The sequence below is a fragment of the Aplysia californica genome, unplaced genomic scaffold (genome assembly GCF_000002075.1).
Source record: "Aplysia californica isolate F4 #8 unplaced genomic scaffold, AplCal3.0 scaffold00035, whole genome shotgun sequence".
Taxonomy (NCBI): Eukaryota; Metazoa; Mollusca; class Gastropoda; order Aplysiida; family Aplysiidae; genus Aplysia; species Aplysia californica.
The window spans coordinates 1,333,946-1,358,484 of record NW_004797305.1 but is presented as its reverse complement, the minus strand read 5'-3'; the positions used below and the strand labels follow the sequence as shown (position 1 = coordinate 1,358,484).

Sequence of the window (24,539 nt, the reverse complement as noted above, 5' to 3'; positions counted from 1 at the left end):
AATGTTCAGTTGTAATTTCCGTCTTATGGTCATTCCGCCACTCCTCTCTCAAATATGGAAAGCAGAGGTTTGCTATTTCTTATCCGACTTTAAGTCAAATTAAAATGTTGAAAGTACTGTTTTCAGTTGTCTTTTGAGTTGTGAATTGCTTGAATGTTGACTTTTAATGATTACAACTATTGCTGTTGAAAACTGTTACAACAATCCAGCCACTCTGGCAGTGCCCGTGTGCTATGTACATGAATTTTAGTCTCTACTTTCTGGTAAAAGAATTTTTTTTGTAATGCAGTCAGCTGTTGCTAGGATGAAGTCGGGCTTAAAAGTCCATAATAATACATACAAAAGTAGAATTACCCATTTGCAGTTGTTACCCATGTGATATGTATAGAAATGTACTGAGATTTGCACGTTATGTCTGTACAGATGAATTATTAAACAAGATGAAAAAAAAAATGTATTATATTGATTGATATTCACAATACTGCCAAACCTTGTTGTTCTGCCAACCTTGGGACGACATGAAGTTGGCGGGGCTAGTGGTTAGAATGGGGTTCTAATTGTCCCTTTAAATGGCCTTGGCTGCCCAGCACCAAGGGACATGATTCTGTTGTGTAAACTGTGTTTGAAAGTGTAATTTTGTTGGTTAAATTAAAACTGACAGTCATTCGCTTTTCTCTCTTTCTCTGTGAATTGTGCATAAATTGAAAATAACATGAATTGCCTGTTCTGAGGCTACTTGTCAAGCATATGCTGCCAGAAATCTACAAGGTGGCGAGGTGGAATAGGTAGGGGGGGGAGCAAATCAGCGATGAGCTGGCTCGCAGTCATGAGAAGGGAGAAATGGAGATAACCGCTGCACACATAGCTACCAAGTGGGTGCTGTGCTCCCTGTGTACCTATCTCTAGCAGCCAATTTGCTGGCAGTGTTGCAGGGCAAATTTTGTTTGTTTGTTTGTTTTTGTAAAGTGTTTTACAGCGTTCGCAACTGCATAAGGTCATATGAGCACGCGGGACACACCTAATATTTTTCAGTTGGTAGGAAATTTTGAATTATGCCCGGGTGGCGTCCGAAGCCTACTCTTATCGATTTTAGACCACCAAGGGATCTTTAACGTGCGCAACTTGCACACGGGCCCTCCGAGATTTTTCGCCCTTGTTCGAGAAGGCTAGGTGTAGATCTTTCCTACCAGAAGATCAGGGGTGTGGCTGAAAGACAGCAGTAAGAAGAAGTGAAGGAGTAGCAGTAGAAAGGCTGCAGAAAGAATCAGGAGCCCAGAGGAAGGGGCAAAGGAGGTGAGGGGGTGGGGGCAGAAAGAGGAGACGAAAGCAGACGACAGAACATTGCGAGAGAGCAGGAAATGAGGTGAAAGGAGACAAGTTTAGAGAAGAAAATTTTTCGGTCGCTACCCGGATTCGAACCCAGGACTTTTTGAATGAGAAGCCAACACCTTAACCTCTAGGCCACGAGAGCCCCCAGGGCAAATTTACATTAGTAAAGATTTTACAACTCGGCTATTTACCGCTGGGGGTTTAAAGGGGCAAATAGTATGTTTATACTGGTGTTCATTTTCGTGTGTTGACAAAACCTAGAGGTAAGTGGGACTGACTGTACTGGTTTGGTAAACAATAAAAAAGCAAAAGCATCTCAAAACAACAAAGAAATTATCTGACTTAATCATTTATTTCATGTAGTCAAAACATTCCACCCACAACAAGTATCCAGGCAGTGACGACTATAAAAAGGAATAAAATACTTTACATCACTTAAGTTTTAACTTTGCACACCACTGTATCCAATCTAAAGACGGAGAAAGCAACTTGTTCATGTCCTCCTCTTCCTGAATCTGATCACCATCTGTAGTGTCCAAGGCAGGAAGAGCACTTCCTTTTTCATCGGTTTCCATCTCCGATTCAGAGGAATCGTCTCTGTCATCTTCATCAATGTCATCATCACCAGTATCTATAGTACTTGAAGACATCGCTGAGCTAAAAATAAGGAACAAAAAGGCGGAAAATGTAGACAAGTCTAAGCATTTTTCAAGACGGTGAGCGTTATTTTTTTATTCACACTATTCACAGCATTGGCTCCACTCACTGTCTTAACCAAAGGAGGTGTATCCAGAAGGTCACCTGAGTACATGAAGGGAGAGAGAGAAAAAAGTAGGATATGAAGAGGCATTTAGACATCATGTTCAAGGCCTATCACAAAAATGAGGCTGGACAAAAAAATGTCAGCATGTACATGGTATTTTTTCCATGGAGACCATAATTTTGCAATTTGTGCAAACTGAAGCTGATTCATTAAAGTAGAGTCTGGGATTTTGAGTTGTGCTGAGGATATGTATTAGGAATTAGGCCAGCGCAGAGGAGAAAGAATGTTATGAAACTGTGACCCAGCAATGGTAGCTGTAGCATGTGAGGCTGTGTGTTACAAAGACAACAGGAAAAAGAGACTACATTTTATCTATTCTTCATCCCTTTCTAGTATTAGCTTTGTTTCATTTTTATTTCTGTGCCAAGCACCTGCTAGTTTTTTAGGTACTCTCTAATCTTGTTAGTCCTTTTTCTAGAATCCTGAAGATTATTTGTTCTCCTCATAAGAAAATTCTCATGAACAATCAGACTCAAATCCACAATCTCTACGTCACATTTAGACTAAATTGCTCTGACAAGTTTCTTTATCCTATTCTTAGGGAGCAGTTGGGTTCTGAGGAGTACAACAGACAGGCCAACTAGTACCAAGGGGGGATTTTTTTTTTTTACCCCAAGTAGGAAGAAATAGGTAGCTATAAAAAAATAAATAATCATCTACATTTTAACCAATAAAAGGAAGAAACATGAGTGAAATCCTTATTTTAAATTAACACATTACACCCCAACTCGCCCGAGAATTTCCATACGCGCTCCCCCCTAACTCGCCTGCTCCAACTACACATCTTTAGCAATGTAGTCTCGCTTTGACAAGACTCTGGGGCTGAGATTTCGGTTTACATAGTTATTGAAAAACATTTCTTCTTCCGTTTGATACTGAAACTTTTCGGACCAGTAGTTTTAGTGTTAGAGCCGATCAAAGTGCGATCGCATTTCCAACACTTCGAAGGTGTCTCAACTTGTTTAAAAGCAACACAGTTGAGTTTGAAAAAGAAAATGATGGAATTGAGCAAGAACAAGGCAATGACACATCAGATGGGTCAGACAGTGATGAAAATGTTGTAGCAAGAGTTTGGGGGGGTTCCGTTTCATTAGATGTTATTTTTTCAGGATTTTTGCAATTTGTTTAGTACAAAGTATTTTTTAAATGCTTGTAATCACGGGAGGTGGGTTCCTTCCCCTTGCTTAGGATTTAAGAAAAGACCTCCCGTCCAAACCCTGAAGGTGTAATGTGTTAATAATGCTCTTCCTCAAAATGGCATCCTTTATTTTTATGAGGATATCTTTCTTGATTTTTAGGTACACTAAAAAGATACTTTCTACTTGAATTTTTAACAATACTTCTTGATACACAGAAACAAAACTGTCAGCTCTGTAAAAAAACACCCAACAACATGAGGGCCATCAGTCTTACAATCTATAAACAAATTGTAAAAGTAATAGTAGCTCTAAACTGTTTAACAAGCAGACATATTAAATATTAAAAAGAGTACTGAAAAATTACAAACCTTTTCACCAACAGATTTTTCAAATATTGGTCACAATGCAAAGACACCGGCTCATTTGAATGCAGCAGCTGAAATTTTGAAAAGAGGAAAAAAAATCAACAGTCCGGAGTTAACAAACCTAGAAGTAGAAAAGAAAGCCCAAAGATTAATAAAAAAGAGGAATTATTATTTCCTGAGACTTCACGTAAAATCACTCATAACTCTTAATTAGTTATAAAATTACGCACGCGTTTTCTCTCCTGTATATTATGGGCACATTTCAGTGCGGCACACACTACAACAGTTGGTGAAAAATTCCTTAACTTGTAAGGTCCACTGCTGAAATTGGGACAGTACAGTAGGGGGCATTTTGTATTAACTCAGGCTGATATGAAAGAGGGCAGGAGTGGACAATTTTTCCCCGAATGCCAGACAGCAGGTACCCAGAGTCAAACCAAGCCCACAGATATATTCAAAACTAAAAATTTCAGATTTTGTTCCATCTTTCAGATAAAAAAAGTTACTAACATAACATCATCTATTGCGGTTATAGTAAGAAGACTGACGCACACTAGGAAAAATTAAACTCGTCATCCAGTTGTGAGTATGCAATTTTTGCCCATTTGTCTCTCTTCACTGCAAAGTGACATCATACTTAGCATCCATGCAACGGCGAGTGGAAATTTTCATAGTATGTCCATGAACACACTATTTCGGCTTCCCCGTGTGAGCGAGTCGTAGATCCTTGTACGTGTATCATTGAACATAAATGTGACTTGTATCGATACATTATACCCACTCAAATTTTCCCTCATAGATCAATAAAGTTTATCTCATTTTATCTCATCCATAAAAAGAATGCTTGTTAAATTTTACAGGTAATTAATTTGATAATAAAGAATTCTCTAAAAGCAGGACGTAGCAGTACTGTATCATTTATCCTTTATTATCAAATTGGAGCAGGAGCAAGAAATACTTTTTTTCATACAAAAGACTTAAAACATTAGGTTAATTATAAAATATTAAAAAAGTAAAAAAAAATCCTTAAAACCTGGACAGCTAAATTTTCATGAAAATAATATTGAACATACAGGCTACTCATTTGCAAGCTCTCCCCAATAATAATAATAATAAAATAATAAATGAATTTATAACGCGCCAGAATCCACAAAAAGTGCTCGGTGGCACTTACAAAACAAACACACACACCCACAAAAGCTCTAAAGCCCAGTACCACTACGACATGCATTTAAAAAAAAACAAAAAAACTGACAGATATTTCAGATATACAGTTCCAGCATTATAAATATACTTTCCTGAAAAAGACTGTCCTCAACTTTGATTTAAATTAAATTGATCAATTGAAAGACATTTTTATATCTAAATCCAAACTGTTCCAAAGTTTTAGGGCACAGATGGAAAAGGCCCTTTCACCTAACCTTGTTCTGGACCTAGGCATGCAGAGCTCACGGTCATTTGAAGATCTTAAATTACGAGATGGTGCGTACATTTCCATAAGTACTGACAGGTAATCTGGTGAGCACTGATGTAAAGATCTATAATAATACATTACGATTTTAGAAACCCAGGCTGATCACTCACCACTGATATGAAAGAATCATCCACTTGGTTGCGACTGCTGAGTGGAATCTTGTCCCGACTGTCGCCTGTTTCTCTCACCATCTTCTCCGCCAGGAAGGCACTCACAGCAGACTGAGGCAGATTCTGAGAGATTTTCACCTGCAACAGAGTATCACCGAAAAAACAATGTAGCCTACAAAATGACTTGACATACACAGTGCTATATATATGCCTCTTGACCCATAAATATCTCCTGCAGGGAGAGGAGAAACGTTTTTGTGACGGATGAAATACAGATTTTACCATTACACACAAACATACTGATAGAATTTCCAGACTTTCGAGAGACCCGAAGGAAATATTTTAAATGTACTAATTTCAAAGATTTGTTCTCTGTCCTTGAACCCACCAAATTTCTTGATTTTTATAAAGGCCAATAATTATGAATATTGTTATGTTAATCAAACGTAGCCGAAATAATTGTTTTTTAAATCAGAATTATAATAGAATTTCTAACTTGACATTGAATAAAATCAAGGCATGCCGTAAATTGTCATGAATGCAACCAACTAGTATTTAGCGAGCTCATATGTCCTTATGTAGTAGTCATCTTGCTAAACTAAACTAAGTTTAGTTTTAGTAGAGGTTTTACGGCGCATGCAGCTGCATAAAGTCATATGAGCGCCAGAAGATTAGAGTTGTTACAAGAGAGTAACAAACATAAAAAAGAAAAAGGGGAGATAAGGACGATAGATGTTTGATAGAAGCAAACCACACCAGAGCACCCGCCAACCACTAGGTCCACGCTGCACATGATGATAATTTCAGAATAGATGGGACATGCCTTATCATTCTACCAAGGGACAGCGGATAGAAAACATCTAAAATAAAAGAATCAGCTCATGTTGCAAGAAGAACCAGGGAGAGTAAGCGTCAGTAGAGAACCACTGAATGTTTTGGCCATGTCCATGCTTCTACAGTTACACTAGGTCACCATATAATATGCAAAAATGTGTCCCTCAACTCATCTAATCCAATCTAATCAATTCCAAGCATAACAATTCACACAGAGAAAGTTAAAGCACATGATCAGCTTTGCAACCCAAGAGACCATAGGACTCATACAATGATGGGTATTTATGCTTAGACTGCCACATTCAGCATCAGCATACAAGTTTGTAGTTCTCTATTCAACTCAACAAATTGAATGTATCATAAACTTCACTTCAACCTTATGCAAACCTTTAAATTTCATTTTTTGATAAATCAATAATCTCCCCCCCCCATTTTCGTAATCCTATACTTCCCAACGCTTAGACTTTGAATGAATTTTGGTGACCCCAACAATCGCCGGTACTCACACGATGCTGTATCTTTTTCAACAAGTGACAGCACAGTGACCAATTCGAGTATTGATTAAATTTCATTTGCACATCGATACAGCGTTTATACTGCACAACCAGCATGTAACAAATGTTGCGTATCATACTATCGCCAGCAAATTTCTGGGTGGTAGACTTAACGAAAGCAGATCTTCATTTTCTCGATCGAGCCTTGATGCCACATAAACTTCTGCCTGTCGCCATAGCCGCCTGTTCACATCAAACGTACTCTGAGATCAGGAAAAGCTAAACAAATATCACATTCGTGACTGGCGAAAATGAACTTACTGACCTTATCGGATTTGCTTTTCAAATATTCTAGAACTTTCCGGGTCAATTTACAGATTTCCTCAAATTCCCTTGGCATTCCTGGGTCTAAGTGATACGCAGGTTTAATTTACGACAGTTTACTTCCACCACATCACATTTACTACCATGGCACTGAATTTTCGACTTTTTAAAATGACTTTACAACCTTGCTTTGCTGGACACCCTGTATACATCTGCGCCTGACTGACGTAGACTGTGTAGGGGTAGCCTAAATTTTTAAAAACCGGACTCGGGGGTATTTATCGTATGTTCATAAAATTGAATTAAAATCGTGACAATTCCGACAAATTCGTAATGACGGGCAGCCCTGTTATAATGACACTGTCCAAGACGTTCACCCGTCTAAGAGGACCATTTTTCTCCTAGCCATCTTGGACAATTTTGACTCTATCTAAAATTCAAAGTACAAGAACACAGACGTAGCATCTCAAACAGCCAACAACATTACAAACACATGCCTGTGTTTCGCTGCTCTTCTGCTGCTTTGGGTAATCAAGAGTGAGTAGTTCCTCATCTGCATTGAAAATGTAGATCTGAGAAGTCCCAGGCCAACCGACGCCTGCAATCCCTCTGTGACGTCCATCAGGGATGAATAGAGCATCAAGAACACAACTTCTGCTCACATTCTCATGTTGGTAAATCATTGTAGAGTTGCGGGGGCTGAAAACGTTCACTGAAAATATTCCAAACAAACAAGGAAATTAAGCTTTTCCAAGCTCCATATCTTTAAAAATGCCAGTCTAAAATCATTTGGAATCAAGTATGCTACGGTACTACTACTATCGCCAGCTAAAGAGTAGAAGCCATTTCATCTCATTATCCAGAAGGGTGAATCAGATCATGTATCAGTTGCATCACTATTTCAGCCTTAGTATTTATCCAGCAAATGCTATTCTTAACTCTTGTGGAGTCAGGAACGAAACACAATACTAACACAAAAAACAAGACTTCCAGTGTGTCTAATTTCCTTCAAACATGGGAGCACTATTAATAAAACATAAACCTTTGAAAGAGTCACCAACATCAAAGATGATTGAGGGAAACAATCCATCTCATTTATTAACCTTCTTAGCACCATGAATAGGTCAGCAGGTCAGCGCAACAGAACCAAATGGCGATCAGCGGATGGCTTCCCAAAACCGAAGTACTACAGTGTTTTTCAGAGGTTCAGGGGGTGTAGCAAAGAAATTGCTTAAATAGATTATGATATCAGCGACATATTTCAATGAAATTCCACATATAAAGACCTAGGACGTCAGCATTTCAATTGAGAGTGGAATGTTCTTAATATTAAATCTACACTGAAGGCGGGTGTGTCAGGCCGGGAAAAGCCAGTATGGCTCTACAGCGGGTAAACCCATATATGGCAACACGACATGAAGACCGGTTCAGGCTAGTATTGGCTTAAAAAGGGTTAATCAAAAGTTGGAGAAACAGGAACATCAGAGCGGTCCCCGATGAACACCTCAGTCAAAAATTATAAGACACTCAGCCAAAAACTATTAGACAGAAAGAAACAGTTGAATATGTTTTCATGCTCAACATTCAAGGCCATTCAAGAGACAGGCCCTCTGATTTAATATCAAACTCTAATTGGACTGAGCAAAGGCAATGCCATGAAAAATCCAGAAAGAACCCAAATCTTAGAATGCACAAATAAGAAGGCAAAGCACTACAGTCTAGCATGACACATAATATACTAAACCAACAGTGCCCTAATGCAAAAGAGAATGCACACTTCCATTTCCTCAAGGAAAAAGAAAAAAACAAAAAACAAATGATCAACCAGTTATGAGAAGCACCATCAATACTCACATGATGCACCGGCTGAAACAAATGCCATCAGATCAGATGCTGGGTCGCGGAAAAGCGAAGTGATGTTAGCAGATGGCAGTTTCCATTGCACTGAAATGAATCAGTTTGTAAAAAATTTTTCAAACAACCATCAAGTATCTTTTAACAAACATGTGACAACATTTTTTGTTTCAAATATGTTAAAGGCCAACACTCTTATTTTATGAGAAGAAGAATTTCACTCACTCTTCAGGAATCCCCTCAACACATCTGAAGTGTCAAATACTCCAAGCCAATAGAAAATGTTCTTAAACAATCTTTTTCTTATAAAGTAAGTTCAATCAAAATAAAAAACCATGTTTTAGGATTCAGACATTATGAAAATGAAAACAAACATCTTACCAGTAAGAGTCAGCAGATCCCAGACAAGTAAAGTTTTTGTCGTAGCAACAACCAGGAGATGGGAACATTGCTTGTTACCAAACAGAATGTGACTAAAAAAGAAAAGACATGAAGAAAACAAATAATGATGACTTTGCCATTACATGACAGAAGATTTTAAAACAGTAGGTTTAAATCTTTGAATAGAACGGCAAGGTGCCATAAGTTATATCTGCAGTCAGTCAAGAATCCTAAGTGTCTTATAATGGAAATTAAATTGAATAAAAATGCTTGCTATACTCAGCAACAGATATTGAAAAGAGCAAAAGCCTACACCATTCATTCTTGGGCTATTATACCAACACACTAGGTGAAGTGACGATTAAAAAAATCTGAGCCACTAGACATTGCACATTACTAATGTCAAAAACAAGTTCAACAAAGGACAATGTTGTGCACATGAGGTAATCTTTTTTCCCCCCCCCCCCACAATTAATTCTAGGATTCTCTTCCAACCATACTGGTATCCTATCAATTGTTTGATAATGATTATTTTCAATAAAATTCAACCACACAAACTTGTGCTACCTGATTGGTTCTCTCTCTGGAAGAGAGTTTGAGACGGTTGCCTGCACGATGTTGTTGTCGGGATCCCACAGGGTGACCAGGTGTTCAAACCCCACAGCAAGTGCAGTGGCATCCTGAGAGAAATCTGCACAAGACACTTCCATGCCACGGTAAAAACCGACAGACTCACAGTCCCACCTCACATTGCTTCCTGGGAAAGGATACATCAGAATTTTATGAACATAAACTCAATAGTCAGCACATATTCATAGCCACACTCAAACATTTCAAAACATCCTAGTACACAACCAAGTTATACCTAAATGAGGTTGGGAACAATATGGAGCAACAACCTGAAAAATGCTTAACTTATGTCATGGAATGAAATTATTTAGAAGGTTATTTGAGGGCAATATTGTATTTTTAAAGAGGCTTTCAACAAAGTACAAAACTAGTAAAGCTCACCTTTTAACCAAGTACACTTATTATCAGAAAGTATTAACATCTACTGCTGTAGAGAAAACAAGCTTCTAAACTTGACGAAACATATTGTGTCCACTTCTTTCCATTTAATACATGGAAACTAACATTCAATAATTTCTTTTGATACAAAGACGTATTTCATTTGTAAGGAAAGTCAAAGGGTACCTAACAACTTTAAAAAGCACCTGATCCCTAGAAGGCTCTAAGCACTGTACGCTGCAGAATTATCATCAACTTAACTGACAAAGCTAAAGACAGAAAGTGAACATTATAAGACCATTATTTTAACCACACATCCAAACTACTGCGGTTCACACATTATCATTATAATTTTTTTTTTTTTTATCAAAGAAATGAAAACAATAGAATTTGAAAACGACAAGAAACCAATATTCTATGATTTGCTGCAGGCTGTTTTTCCGCTAACAGCCATGCGCTTTCCACCTGACTTCCCAGGCCATCACAAAATAAGATCATTCTAAAAGCACTTTGCGCGCCTCACACACATAATAATGTCTTGAATCACACCAACAAAGCAAGACAAAATCTTTGCCCAAATATGTATAATTGGAGCTTCAATTCTTATTTCAAGATTTATACTGTAAAATATTCCAAACCCGATACTATACTTTCACAGTGGATAGTTTATTGGCCGCATCACCTTCTTTACAAATCTGTATCAGGGCCCACACAGATCCACTAAAGGAACGCCAAAATATAGCAAGAAGTGGACACAATTGTGGAGCTCACTCACTGTAAATATCTGTGTCATCCACCAATGTCCATAGTTTGAAGCAGCAGTCCGAGCCAATTGTGACTAGAGACAGGTTGAGCTCAGACTGAGGGCGGAAAATCATCCTCTTCACTTTGCCATCATGAGGACCCTCCACTGTAGTGTTCAGAGAGTACCTGAAATTCAAAGAAAATGCAAACTGAAAAGTACAAAAGTCACTAAAAAATAATAATATTCAAGCATGAACTAATTTTTGCAATTTTGGGATCATTTTTGAGCTCTTAACCTTGCCCAATTTTGAAACTTAACGTAACTTTTATTTGTTCAAGTTTTTTAAAAGTAGTACAGTAGTCTCCGCCTAAGATCCCACCGCTTACGGTCCCGGTTCGCTTAAGATCCCGCTGTTTTAAGAAAACAAAATTTTTACTATACAAAAGTCACCCCTAAGATCCCGCTCTGATTCACTCTGAAGGTCTACATTCGGCTAAGATCCCGCATTTCAGATCATAATTTGCGGAACAAAAACCCGGGCGGGACAGCCGATCAACCAAGAGTGAAAAGTTGAGATCAATAAACTGTCCGTTGCGTCAAAGATCAGCCACTATCGTGAATGTGATCACATACACGTTGTAAAACTCGATGAAGCGATACAATGTTTGCCCCAGACCGGATCACACCGGGGTGTGAACTGACCGACACTGTTTTCCCCACGCATCGCACTCACACCTGAGCTCTCCCCCTAAACTTACATCACTCGCTGGGTGGGCATGGCCTACACGTTCGCTCCAGGCGGGATCACATTGAACTGTAAACTCTTCCCTGACCATTGCAGAAGTTGTCTCTACTCCCGAATTTGCGAGACAGACTGAATTTTAATTGGTGTGTTCATAACGTAATGGTGTGTAACGACAAAGGCGGTTGGGGGGGGGGGGGGGGATCTTGAGACTCATGATAGGATAAAAAGTGAAAATGGCACGCCTCATCCCACTATGCACTGTGATAGTTCACCAAGGTTAACCACTCTTTGCTCGTCATACGTCATAAACCCACCAAGCGGTCAAGTCAGTTCATGTTAGAATGGAGGGAGACTATTGTACCTATTGTGAGCCTTAGCATGGGTCACCATAGATTCTTCCCTGCGTTCATCGGTTAAGATCCCGGTTCGCCTAAGATCCCGCATTTCCTTGCTCCCGAGCACCGGGATCTTAGGCGGAGACTACTGTACAAATTTTCCAATAGAATTTTTTTCTCTTAAAGAGTTGAGGCTCTGTTTTTTTAAAGGGCAAAGTGGCACTAAGCGACTACAAGGGCTTTGTACACAGATGGTGTTAAAGTTGGACGACTACACATGACAGAGTGACAGACCGTCAAGGTCTGATTGTTTTTCTTCCTTATACACTGAGCAGGTAAGGATGGGTTGGTGAGGCCAAGTGGCCACTAAATTTATAAAAAATCAGAATCAAGGTGTAACAATCGTATTTTCATAAAATTGAAAAAACCCCAAAAAACCATGGGCAACAATTCTGCCAAATTTGTACTGATGGACAGCCCTTTGATTCCCCTGCTTTCTTCCATTCAGTTCCCTTTTCATCCATTTTTCATGGTGTTTTCTCAACAGGGAAATCTAAAAATGTAATTCACAGCTTTTCTTCAACATATGGCTGGTCACTTTTGAGTGGAAACCCTGTTTTAAGCCGGGGCATCAATGACAGAGAAAGGATGAGAAGGCTACACGTCCAAACTGCCAAACTCACTCCTCATATCCTAATCCGTTCTCTGAACATGCCGTAACAATTTTTGATTTAACAGTCTTCCCCTGCCTTGAAGAGAACATTCACATTTGTTAACTATGTAGTGGGGCATTGAGAAAATAATACTTCTCTCTCAGATCAAACTAAGGTTTTATGTGTGCTTTTATTTTGAACAGGTTCTTTGGAAGAATATTACAGAAACCAGGAAAGATTAACTGCGAAAGTCAGCATAATCTGAGAGGTTTATAAACTTCCAAACACTTACGTCTGTGCCTCTGTGCTCCAAGACCAGAACTTGAGTCTCAGCTCCGGGGTGAAAAGTCCATCGTCCCATGACTCAAAAGTGGCCAGCCATTCACCGGACCCACTGACAGCCGCTGCTATCACTTCTGTGACCACCTTGGGTCTCTCAATATTCTCAGGAGATATGTAATTCTGACCCACAATGTCCAGCTGAAAAAAAACCAAAATGGAAATTCTTACAGAAATGAAAGTTTCTACATTGCTTTGGTTTATATTGCATAAGGAACCCAACAGATTTCTGGTTTTACTTGTTTTAGTTTTAATGGCACTTGCAACACAATAAGGCCATATTAGTGCCGAAGATTAGAGGTGTTACAAGAGAGTAACAAACATAAAAAAGAAGGAAGAGAGATAAAGATGATACTTGTTTGAAAGGAAAGAAGGAACAAACCACACCAGTGCACCCGCCAACCACCCATCTGGTTATACTCAAATGAAAAAAGACTTGCAAAAAGATTTTTATTCAATCCGCAAAAGATGATTACTTTGAAGGCTGGAGACTTATTTGAAGCAATATAATATAAAAAAATCACTTCTGAGGAACATGAAATGAACATATAACTGCAAAAATCTGACACCGTACAAGAAACAGAATTTCATAACACACTGGCACACCAAACCTCAACTCAATTTCTCAACATAAAAGATCCCACAAGTGTTTACATAAGAAAAAAAAAAAAAGAAAAAAAATTCATATATAGAAGAGTCCAGCACTGAGAGGGAACAAACATTCAACAAACTTACATTGAAAAGCTGCCTGTTGAGAGCCAGAGAGTAAAACTGCAGGTGACCTGGAAGACCATTAGTGACCAATGCTTGGGACCTATGGTCAAACTTCAGTCCACAAGGAATTGGGTTTTTGTCCGAGGAGAGACCCATGTTCCCCCGTGTCAGGCCGCGGTACACTTGGAGAACCTTCATGCTGATGTTCGACAGTTGTACCGCTGAGAAATACCAAAATATCAATACGTATAAGAGCAAACCAAAAGAGTGAGCTCAATTCATCCAACAGGATGAGAACAAGTTTTCAAAGGACCACCAGTCAGAAACTTTAAAAAAAAGAGAAAAAAAAGGAGAACGCAAAAATAAGACAATTATCGTATTGAGCATTGTAACCTGGCATTCACAACCAATCTGATCCATTTCTCTTAGTCTTACTCAGCCATTATACTTCTTAGTCCCCTTCCACCATCCTCCAATTTCCACAAGATCATTGTTTCTCCAATCGGACCATACATCACAATAAATCAAATATTTCCCATGCACCAGTCCATGATGACACTAGTTTGACTGAGCAGCAAGCTGGCCTCTTTCCCTTGTTCAATTGTCAAATACTATGAATTTACCTCTTTATCAATTCTGCAAGTCCAATCCCAAACTGAATGCATTTTAAAAAAGCACTGAAAACTTACCATTATCAGAGTGTTCTGTGGCATAGAATGTTCCGTCTGGAGAACAAAGTATTTTGGTGAGGGGTGCTCCCATCCGAGGCTTGAAGTCCTTCAGATTTGTGTTTGACATTTGCCACTTGACCAACACACACTCGTGGCCTCCGCTTAGAAGATTTGAACCTACAATGCCAGAGAAAAAGTAGTAAGGAGTTTAACTAACACAGTGAGCCCAACTTATAAGTCTCAGTTATAATAGAATTTCGGCCATAGCAGGCTCATAAATCCCAAGTCCAATTTGTCATAATGTATGGTTAAAAAAAAGTACTTTTATAGCAGGTATTTGGAGAGGCATGCTCGGCTTGAACAGCGGTCCATTGACAAAAATCCTTAACCAAATTAACAAAAATAATTTATTTTTAAGTGAAGTGAAACAACATCCAGCAGGCCAATAGCACCTGTGTGACCCACTGTATGGCATGAGCTGATTGTGTATCTACAAGTTTAATGATTTGTCATACTGTGTACCCAGGGGAGGAGGGGGAAAACTGGCTGTACGTTGGTGTCCATACAAATAATAGTGTCACTGATTTGACATGATCTTGATATGGCGCCACATCGTCCTATTGACTCCCAGTGGGGTGGCAAGACTTGTGACAGGAATAAATCAAAGACTGAATGAAAAGCAGGCACTGGGCTCTAGATCTACTCCAGATCTATGTGTGTTCCTTTTCCAAACTGTGGTAACTATTCAATTAAGAATAGTTGTAAAGTGCAGATAATATATTACTGTACCTGTGCAGTTCAAATGATTCCTATTTAACATCCATGAGATTAAGACTCTAAGGTATATTAGAAAAAGAAAGATAAAGAGAACAAAATATAAGTGGAAAAGAAAGGAGCAATAACAGATAAATTCCTATTGAACATCAATGAGATTAAAACTCTAACGTATATTAGAAAAAGAAAGATAAAGAGAACAAAATATAAGTGGAAAAGAAAGGAGCAATAACAGATAAATTGAAGTGAGTAATTTATGTAATGAAAAAGATCCCATTAGTTAATCATTAGTTACAGTATTAGTTAACCTGATCCCTGTCTAATACTAGGATTAAGCTATAAAAGGGAAATCACTGCAGTCTCTGCAGTCCTGTTATAGCCTGGACCCATTGTGCCATTATTCATTAGGCCACAAATAAATTACTCAATCATAAACACAAATCTCTGCTCATCAGTTCTCAGAAATCTCAAGGCACTGAGGGGAGATACGCAAAATCAACTCCCCCACCTGGGCAGATCCAGTTGCTTTCCACAAGCAATCTAGTCTTGGTCTGCCCACAGGGAAAATTGACATTTCAGCTGCCCTTACAAAACCACTTTCATATGAAGAACTTTAGTTTATTTTTATCTTTTTTAAAGACCCAATGACCCAATATGAGGGGGGGGGGGGGGGGGGGGAATCCTCCAAAATGATCATGAAACAAGAAATGTGAAATCTCCAAGGTTCGTCTAAATTGTATTTTTATAACCTATTCTCTACCAAGTTGGAGGAATCGTATTAATGTATTGATTACCCCCCAACCATTCTCTTATTCCACTCAAACAAGACCAATTGAAGATCAAGAATAAACCAAAGTTCAAGCACCTCTGCTATTTCTGCAGCTTTTCTACTGCTACTCCTTGGCTCCTTCTCACTTCAGTCTTTCAGCCACACCCTTGATCTTCTAGTAGGAAAGATCTACACCTAGCCGTCCCAGATAAGGGCGAAAAATCTAGATGGTCCCCTGTGCAAGATGCGTACGTTAAAGATGCCTTGGTAGTCTAAAATCGATAAGAGTAGCCTTCGGTCACCACAAATGCAAAATTCAAAATTTCCTACCAACTGAAAATGTTTAATGTGTCCTGCCCCCCCAAAAACCCAACCATATGACCCGAACACAATCTTAAATCTCATCACTTGTAACCATTGGCTGTTATGGGCTTTGCAGGGTATGAATAGCATTTTGGCACATAGTTTAGTTTTTCATATGTTGCTTTTTTAAATTAAGAGTTCTACAGCACTTACAACGCAATAAAGTCATTTAAGTGCCAAAGATTAACGGTATTACAAGAGAGCAATAAAAACACACAAAAAAAAGAGAAATAAGGACAACAGACGTTTGATAGAAAAAGAAGGAGCAAACCACACTAGAACACCTGCCAAATACCCACTAAGACTTTACTTGCAAAAAATATAGTTCATATGTGTGCTGAAAACTAGAAAGTATTATACAAAGAAAATAGCGCATAGAAATAAGAATGATGTTTGATGGGGAAAAAAGGAGCACATTTTGTACTCTGCTGTCATATAGTACCCCCCAAAAAAGTGATATCAAAAGGATAAGACAAAGCAGAACTTATCGGTGACTTTTCTTTCTCCAGTGCTTCCACCAGCTGAAGCTGAAAGGTAAGGAAAACCCTGATGGGGGTCTGGGGCCCAGCAGGGTCCGGGGACAGCGTCCCGTTGGGGGTTCTAGGGGCGAAGCCCCCGAAGAAATTGAAATTTAGTGCTTTTAAAGGGTTGAAAATGGCATTTGGGAGCCTGTTTGAAGAGATTGCCTGCAAACCATAACATTTATTTTTTTCACCAACATTTTGTCTTGTTTGATTTCCTCACCAACATATCTTTTCATTGCTGGCAATGTTTAAAAGCAGGTTCCCCTTTCATTGCTACTATAAATCAATTAATTTGTCGTCCCACAATTGACAGCACGCAAACCTGGAAATAAAGAATAGATGTACCTTCAAAATACAGTTGCGCGGCGTACACCAAATTTTTTCTCTCTCAGTTTTCACGTCTGAATGTCGCCTGTCACAACCCCGGAACATCGCTTCGAATTATTCTTTATTTTACCTACGGTTGGATCGGGCCGATCGCCCGACTCGATCGCCTGAAACTGAAAACAAACATGTTTGTTTTTCAGGCGACCAATTCAGTCGATCAGCGCGATCGGCCGATCCCATCCGTAGTGGGCACCCCCGTATCAGCATAAATTTCTTTCATCGCGGCCCTTATTGCGTTCACGTGCCGTAGAATCTTCGCATCGATAATTTTTATAGATCTAGACAAATTTGCAAAAAAAAGTTTCTTTCTGACAGTAATTTTCAGTCTAAGATCACAAGTCAATTTACTTGATCAACTCGCAGATTTTCCAGCAGTGGCAACAATCCGAAGATAGACAGAAGGAATGAGTGAATGATAGAAAGGAGGAAATTGGCACAAAAGGTTCGCCAGATTTTGATCCATCTGCAGGTAAAAAATGTACTGACGACCAACCCGCAATGAATGCATGGGACATAGCGAAAAAAATGGCCGATTTCAGGAAATGCGCAACCCGGCAAGTTTCTACAACTTTAACTTGTTGCCGAGAGAATTACTGTAAATGTCAGTAACTTATTTTATAGAAGATGATACTAAGGCGAGTACGGAATTTCGACAGTCATGCGCTGTCGCAGTTTTTATTACGGAGAGAGTTGATAATGATGGAGGAACGAGTACGGAACTGGCAGAAAGTACGGATTTCCGTAAAAATACGGAAGAGTGCAAGCACTGTTTCTCCTCTGACCAACTTGAGCAGCTGATGTTTTAACCTTCAACATCCTAAGTTATGGATTATGTTGGAAATAAAGAGAAACCCAAGTTACGCATTGATGCTTAGTCAATACCAAGTTAAAAAATTTTTTGAATACTAAAACAGGAGGGAAAGTGTGAACAAGAGAAGGTGGACAAGAACAGCATAATGACCATCAAGAGGAACTATGCTCACCAGGGGGAACCTAAAGATATTTTGTTTAGTCAAAAAAAAAAAAAAAAGAGAGAGAGAGAGAGAGAGAGAGAGAGAGAGAGAGAGAGAGAGAGAGAGAGAGAGAGAGAGAGAGAGAGAGAGAGAGAGAGAGAGAGAGAGAGAGAGAGAGAGAGAGAGATGATAAATATATTACCTCCAGGTTTTTTGCGCTCTTTTGTGGAAAACCATCTTAATCAAAATGGTACTCCACCTCCCTTCAGAACCAAGCCTTTCAATTACTTTTGCAGCACAACCCTTAGGACGACCCCCCCCCCCCCTACTGCCTCCACCCACAGGACTGTGCACCTGAGCTCCTATGGGTCAACCGCTAGAATAACCCCACAATGCACTCAAGTATACATTTGGTACACTGGAAGGCTAAGTATTCACACTCAGGCATGTGCTATGGTGCTAAGGGTTACAAAGAATTAATCTGAAGTATAAAAAATCCCACATTGTCTTAGAAGCAAAAACAAACTTACATTCTCTTAGACTCCTTCTTCATTGAATAGATAGTCAACATATGTCCAGATGCTGATGCCACAAACTCTCTCTGGAATGAAGATTGAGAATAAGGAAAAATATGTCAAAGATAATGTAAGATGAACAATCATAACATGTGAGGCATCATGGTAAAATCAGCACTTGTCAAAATAATGAAATTGAAGACACAGGCATTTTGCCTCCAGTTTGACCATTTTTTAAAAATAGATATATATGAGAACTTTTTTGGGGGCGGTTCTCATATCAACCTTTTGCCTGTCTGTGTTTCATCATAAACATATTGTTTAACCCTTTGAACCTGTTAGGTCGGTCATATTTTGCTGTATACCGTAAGGCCGGTTCACCAAGGCACGGACTACCCTGAGTTGTGTAGTCTGTCAAAAGTACTCTCTTTGTTTCTTGTTCGTTGTCTTACAATATTTCCACCTTGGAAAAAAGTGAACAAGGGAGTGAACACACGTGTGTTTATTTCTCCATGTTTTTCCCCTCAGTCTTTTTATGTATGTGCCCCGTGAACTTTGATGAAATTTGCAAAAAATGTCCAGGTATAGAGATTTGAGAAATTTCAAGATTTAGGGTTCAAAGGGTTAAAATTTAGGCTCTAAATTACAGAGCATACCTACAAATGATCAAACTAGACCTTGCTGAAACCCAAACATTTCAGTAACCAGAAAAAAGTGAAAACTATCATCTGGATAATAAAATTGTTACAGTATGCATATTCATGAATTAAATTTTTTTTAAAAATGGTTCCTGCCTGCAAAAGAATCAAGACAGTGCAAATTTCAACCCCCCCCCCCCCTCCACTTCCGATTTTTTTCTTCTAACCCAACACACTGACTTCTATCTCAATAATTTCTTTTGCTAATTATTTACTTACTGAGCATCCAAATGATATCAGGCCATAGTCCCCTGCACAATTTTCTATCAGCATTTTAGGTTTGGAGAACTCATTTGGGTTTGTTTTGCTCCTCTTCCACTGCATCAGGCAGTAAGCTGAAAAACACGAGAATAAACCAAACAGATATAAAGGCATTAAATCAGTAGCAAAATATTAAGGGAAAAAAACCCTAGCATCTTAAAAAGAATATCACACTTATACTTATACTGGAGATCTTTAAAATCCTAATCAAATACTGACAACATTTAAATTCTAAAAAAAAAAAAAAAAGAAAAAAGTTTCATAATGAAAGGTGGCATGGAGTGTTTTCACAGTAAAGATAATAACACACGTGTCTCGACCCGATGAAATCAGGTGCTTGTCAATTTTTGGGCATGACGAGCTATTGGTATTATGTCCTAAGGCTTGTTCATTTGTTTAGCTTTCCATAAAAAAAAAAAACATGTGTCTATCTCGAACAGAAGTCGAAATATTTGCGATTGAAAGAGGTGTGGGATTGCCTGGTTTCAGAAGGAAAATTACAAAGTTAGGTCACTTCCAAAGTGTTGTTAGAAACTGGAAAATTACACTTTTTGTGCCTCTAATCAACATTTTTCAATAAAATCCGCACAGAAATATGTTTTTATTTACACAAAAGATATTGAGCCAAAAAAACAAAATTCAAAGAAAATTGCCAAAAGAGCATAAATAAAGCCGGCTCCTTCGATTTAATTATTTAGACAATGCCCCTGATTCCACCCCGCTGCGACACATATATTATGCTTTTTAATAAAGAAGTCAAATTGAACACTGATCTTTCACATAAACCAGTAAACAGTTGTTTAAATTTAAACAAGAAAGTAAGATAGTACCTACAAAAGTAACAACACCCCCCCCCCCCTCCCCAAGCTATTGAGAAGAAGAAGAGAGAAGAGCATCATAAACTGCAAATTACTTACTCTTTTTGTGAGCTGAGGTTTCAGCAATAATCATCATGGACTTTGTGTCAGCATTCACGGAGACAATGCCATACAATGGCATGTGAAGATCATGCTCCTATTGGAAAAAGCACACAAAAATTTTTTAAAATTTTTTTTATTCAACTTTTTTAAAAACAGTTTCTATGTATTACATCAAAATTAAATTGTAACAAAAATTAAACACCAGACAAAATAAAACAAATGTAGAATAGAAACATTCCATTTATATCATTTAGGGAAAACTTCAAAGTTTCAACTGAAGAAGCTGGGCAAGTGACTGAAAAGAGAGACTTAGGCAAAATTAAGACACTGTCCCTTAGAGATTCAAAAATAAAATTGACAATTTCCAATCTATCTTCATACAACTATTACGTCTTCAGTACTGTTCGCTCTAAATAACAATTAATATTCGCTTTTTTTCTATACAAATAAAACAGTGCTTTGCTTTAGTTCTCTAGTCTTTTACTCGCTTTTTCCTTTTAAAAAAAGGCACTGGCAGCAGCATTAAATAGATTTTGACTAGCTCTGTTTATAATTATTAGGGTAGTGAGAGATGCATCCCATTTCAGGCAGAAACAGAAAAGTAAAAATTACTTTTTCTATTGAGTAAGGCTACAGGGAACTCAAAATACTAGCATTAAAAAAGATTTTCTAAAAAGGTAACAACAGTCAAAGTAACAAATGACAACTACTGAATAGTTTCTCACCATGGCCACAGGTGCAGAGGTGACAAAGTGTATTTTTTTTAACCTTGTCTTTGATAATAATAGGGATGAAAATCTAAATTTCATTGTGGTACAATCTAACTTCTTTAATGTTATGAGCAACATCAGCGACTGTGACATACTTTGAGCTTGACTCCATCCAGATAGTCCCAGAAAATTAAGCATCCATCCTGACCACATGTAACAATCTGGGGGAAAAAAATGAAGTTGAAAATAAGAGAAGAAAAAAAAAGGTGTGTACACACAACATGTAAACAGAAACTTTTTCATTCAAGTATCCATAAATGTAAGTCACAAATAGTGGAATCAGGCGCTCGTAAATTTTTGGGCATGTGGAATTATAGATGTCATCAGCTTGGTCATTCGTCTATAATATTTTGATGGAAAAATACCCATCCATCTTGAATAGAACTTGAGATCTTAGTGATTGAAGGAGATGGGGGTCATCTGGTTTCAGAAGTAAAATTTGCGAGAAAATGGCCGCCAAAGTTTGGTGACTTGCATTGCTTGAGAGTCCTTGGAAACTAAATTTTTTTTGTTGCCTTTAATCAACGTTTTTCTGTCATATCCACACAGAAATGTATTTTAAAAGGACAAAAGAAGTTGAGCTAAAAAAAAAAAAAGAAAATTAGAAAAAAATTGCCCATTAGCCCAAAAAAATGCAGATTTCTTTGATTTCATTATTTTGAAGAGCATATTTCTTAAAGATATAATTTGTTATTCGTAATTTGGTAATAATTTTAATATTCAAACACCCTATTTTGGTTAAGTCAAATTTTATAAATTTAGGTGTGATATGAACTTACCAGAACAGAATTTGGATGAACACTGTCTTTAATTATATGTTGAAAGCAAAACGATGAGTTTTTATCATAACACGGCGTTACAGCTTTCAGTCTGTCGTCAGGGTTCTGAGCGCTAACAAAAACAAAAGTAGACATAGATTTTCCTCATCAAGAATGCCTCTGTTTCTGTCATAGCTGCTGGTTTAGCTCAATCTAGAAAGCTGAATGAAAAACACCACCAGCATAAAAGACCTTCCTGACTTTATCCAGTAAAGTTTTAAAAATTTGGAGAACAAAAGTTATTTTCCCAGGTCTTTCCTTGGTCAAACAACTTAATTTAAATTCTCAAGGCATTTCTGAGGTTTCTGTTTTGTTTGTTTTAGTAGAGGTTTTACGACGCTCGCAACTGCATAAGGTCATATGAGCGCCAGGGGGATGTCAACAGAGAAGTCCTTACAGGGAATCAGACTTACTCTGCTCACCTCTCTAGCTTCAACAGCACAAAGTCTGCTTCGACTATCAACGCACCCCTGAAATAGCGGGTCACAAGAGTATGACAAACATACAAAAGAAGTAGAGGAAAATGACGATAGTAAAGATTAGGAAACAAAAAGCAGCAGGTCCCCGTTGTAGTTCAGGCACAGTTATGAGCATGAAATTGTTGGATTAGTCCATTTACAATTCCACTGTGCATTAGAACGAGAAATGTCCCCCCTTTGGGAATGGCCTAAAGACACTTCAGTCAGTGGCACCGTCCCATGGGGGGAGGTCTCTGTGATTGTATATAAGACTGGAAACAAGGGGAAAACAAAAAATAAAAAAGATAAGTACCACTACATTCCATTAACAAATGTACCTGCAAGACATTGCTTGGATTCAGAAAAACTCCTGTCACGGCTTTACTGTGGGCAGTCAAATCATGAACACATTCTCCATTTGTTGTGTTAAACACCTTGACAACAGAGCCACAACAGCAAAACAAGTAGCTGAAACACAATTTAAAAAAAATATTAATTCAAGCAAAGCTAGAAAGAACAAATTTAAGCAAAAATAAAACACAAATGAGACATTTTCTACACTTCAAAGCCCCCGCAAGGAAAATTTTAACGAAAAAAACTTGATCCTTTGCCACAAGATTCATTTTTCTCAAATGAAGGTGAATATGATTACCAAATGAAAACAAAAAAATGTGACATATATTAATCAAACCTGCTTTGTGGAAACCTCTCTAACTCTAAGATGGAAATATGTCATACAGAATCTCTGTTACAGGGGGCGCGGCAAATTCCCCCCCAACAATTTATTGTTTTGCGAATAGGCTTGAAATAAAATTTTCTTGAAAATAATTGATTTGCAGCAGTTGTTGTGGCCATGTGTGATCTGTAGCACAAAATGCTGCTGCTAAACCCCTTCAAGCAGTGCTTCTGTTCTATGTGCAGGAGTGAACTTAAAATTTAGGCATTCCTCAGTTTTGGCCCCCAAGAGTACTGGATATCGATACTGACTTTAATGAAATAAAAAATATTTGGTATCAATGTCTTTATGAGAGCGAGAGTTGCACTGCTATTTTTCAGTACAAAATGAGCAGTTCACTTGTTTTTAACAAGGGCGGAGTTTCAGGGGGGGCATGCCCCTGAATTTAACCGTAATTAGACATTTTTTGCAATTTTAGATATATGACATATTATTATATCACAGGATTGTTCCTGTCTAGATCCCTGTTTGGCCAGTGTGTCTGCTCTGTCAAATCCAGGTGTGTTTGAGTGTCCGGGGACCCACTGTATTACTAGGTTGATGCCACAGAATGTTATCAGATGATGGGAGCAAAACACAGTATATGGGTCAAATCTTGGTTTAGATGATGGTCATTTTCTATCGCTTGCCACACTGATAGTGAGTCGGTGAAAATCACAATACTATGTGCTGTTCCAGAATGGGGCACATTCTTTTAGTTCTTTCATGTAGCTCCAAAACGGCTTTATCTCTGCGACTCTTTTGGTTTCTTTTCTGTTTTGAGGTAGATGGTGACTCTCCATTTATTAGTTCTGTGATGTGATGTATGATTGACTTTTGTTGAATTCGTTTCTTTGGTTTCCATGTTTCTACTAATTTCCTGTTTGGGTGGTTGGGGCACATTCTTTTAGTTCTTTCATGTAGCTCCAAAACGGCTTTATCTCTGCGACTCTTTTGGTTTCTTTTCTGTTTTGAGGTAGATGGTGACTCTCCATTTATTAGTTCTGTGATGTGATGTATGATTGACTTTTGTTGAATTCGTTTCTTTGGTTTCCATGTTTCTACTAATTTCCTGTTTGGATGGTTGGGGCACATTCTTTTAGTTCTTTCATGTAGCTCCAAAACTGCTTTATCTCTGCGGATTCCCAGGGGATCAACATTTGAAAGGATTTCGCACGCGGCGGTAGGTGTGAATCTCATGCCACCATCTATAAAACGAAGGGCATTGTTTTGGACCTTGTCTAGGGTGTTGCAAGTAGTTGTACTGCACACAGTGA

General features: G+C 38.3%; 1 protein-coding gene across 1 annotated transcript in view; it reads right to left on the bottom strand.

Annotated features, from left to right (window-relative positions):
• Positions 1–1,662: 1,662 nt before the first annotated feature.
• The window catches only part of LOC101847636 (WD repeat-containing protein 75), a 28,561-nt gene continuing 5,684 nt past the window's right edge, over positions 1,663–24,539 (bottom strand). Inside the window, exons 2-18 of the mRNA XM_005091729.3 lie at positions 22,886–23,015; positions 21,367–21,432; positions 20,499–20,595; positions 19,540–19,655; positions 18,638–18,708; positions 16,728–16,843; positions 14,356–14,547; positions 13,688–13,887; positions 12,906–13,093; positions 10,911–11,065; positions 9,695–9,884; positions 9,128–9,219; positions 8,747–8,836; positions 7,390–7,604; positions 5,241–5,378; positions 3,660–3,727; positions 1,663–1,986 (exon numbers count right to left, since the gene is read on the bottom strand). Coding sequence (XP_005091786.2) covers positions 1,761–1,986; positions 3,660–3,727; positions 5,241–5,378; positions 7,390–7,604; positions 8,747–8,836; positions 9,128–9,219; positions 9,695–9,884; positions 10,911–11,065; positions 12,906–13,093; positions 13,688–13,887; positions 14,356–14,547; positions 16,728–16,843; positions 18,638–18,708; positions 19,540–19,655; positions 20,499–20,595; positions 21,367–21,432; positions 22,886–23,015 — 2,350 coding nt within the window. The 3' untranslated portion in view covers positions 1,663–1,760. The remainder of the gene's footprint in view (positions 1,987–3,659; positions 3,728–5,240; positions 5,379–7,389; positions 7,605–8,746; positions 8,837–9,127; positions 9,220–9,694; positions 9,885–10,910; positions 11,066–12,905; positions 13,094–13,687; positions 13,888–14,355; positions 14,548–16,727; positions 16,844–18,637; positions 18,709–19,539; positions 19,656–20,498; positions 20,596–21,366; positions 21,433–22,885; positions 23,016–24,539) is intronic.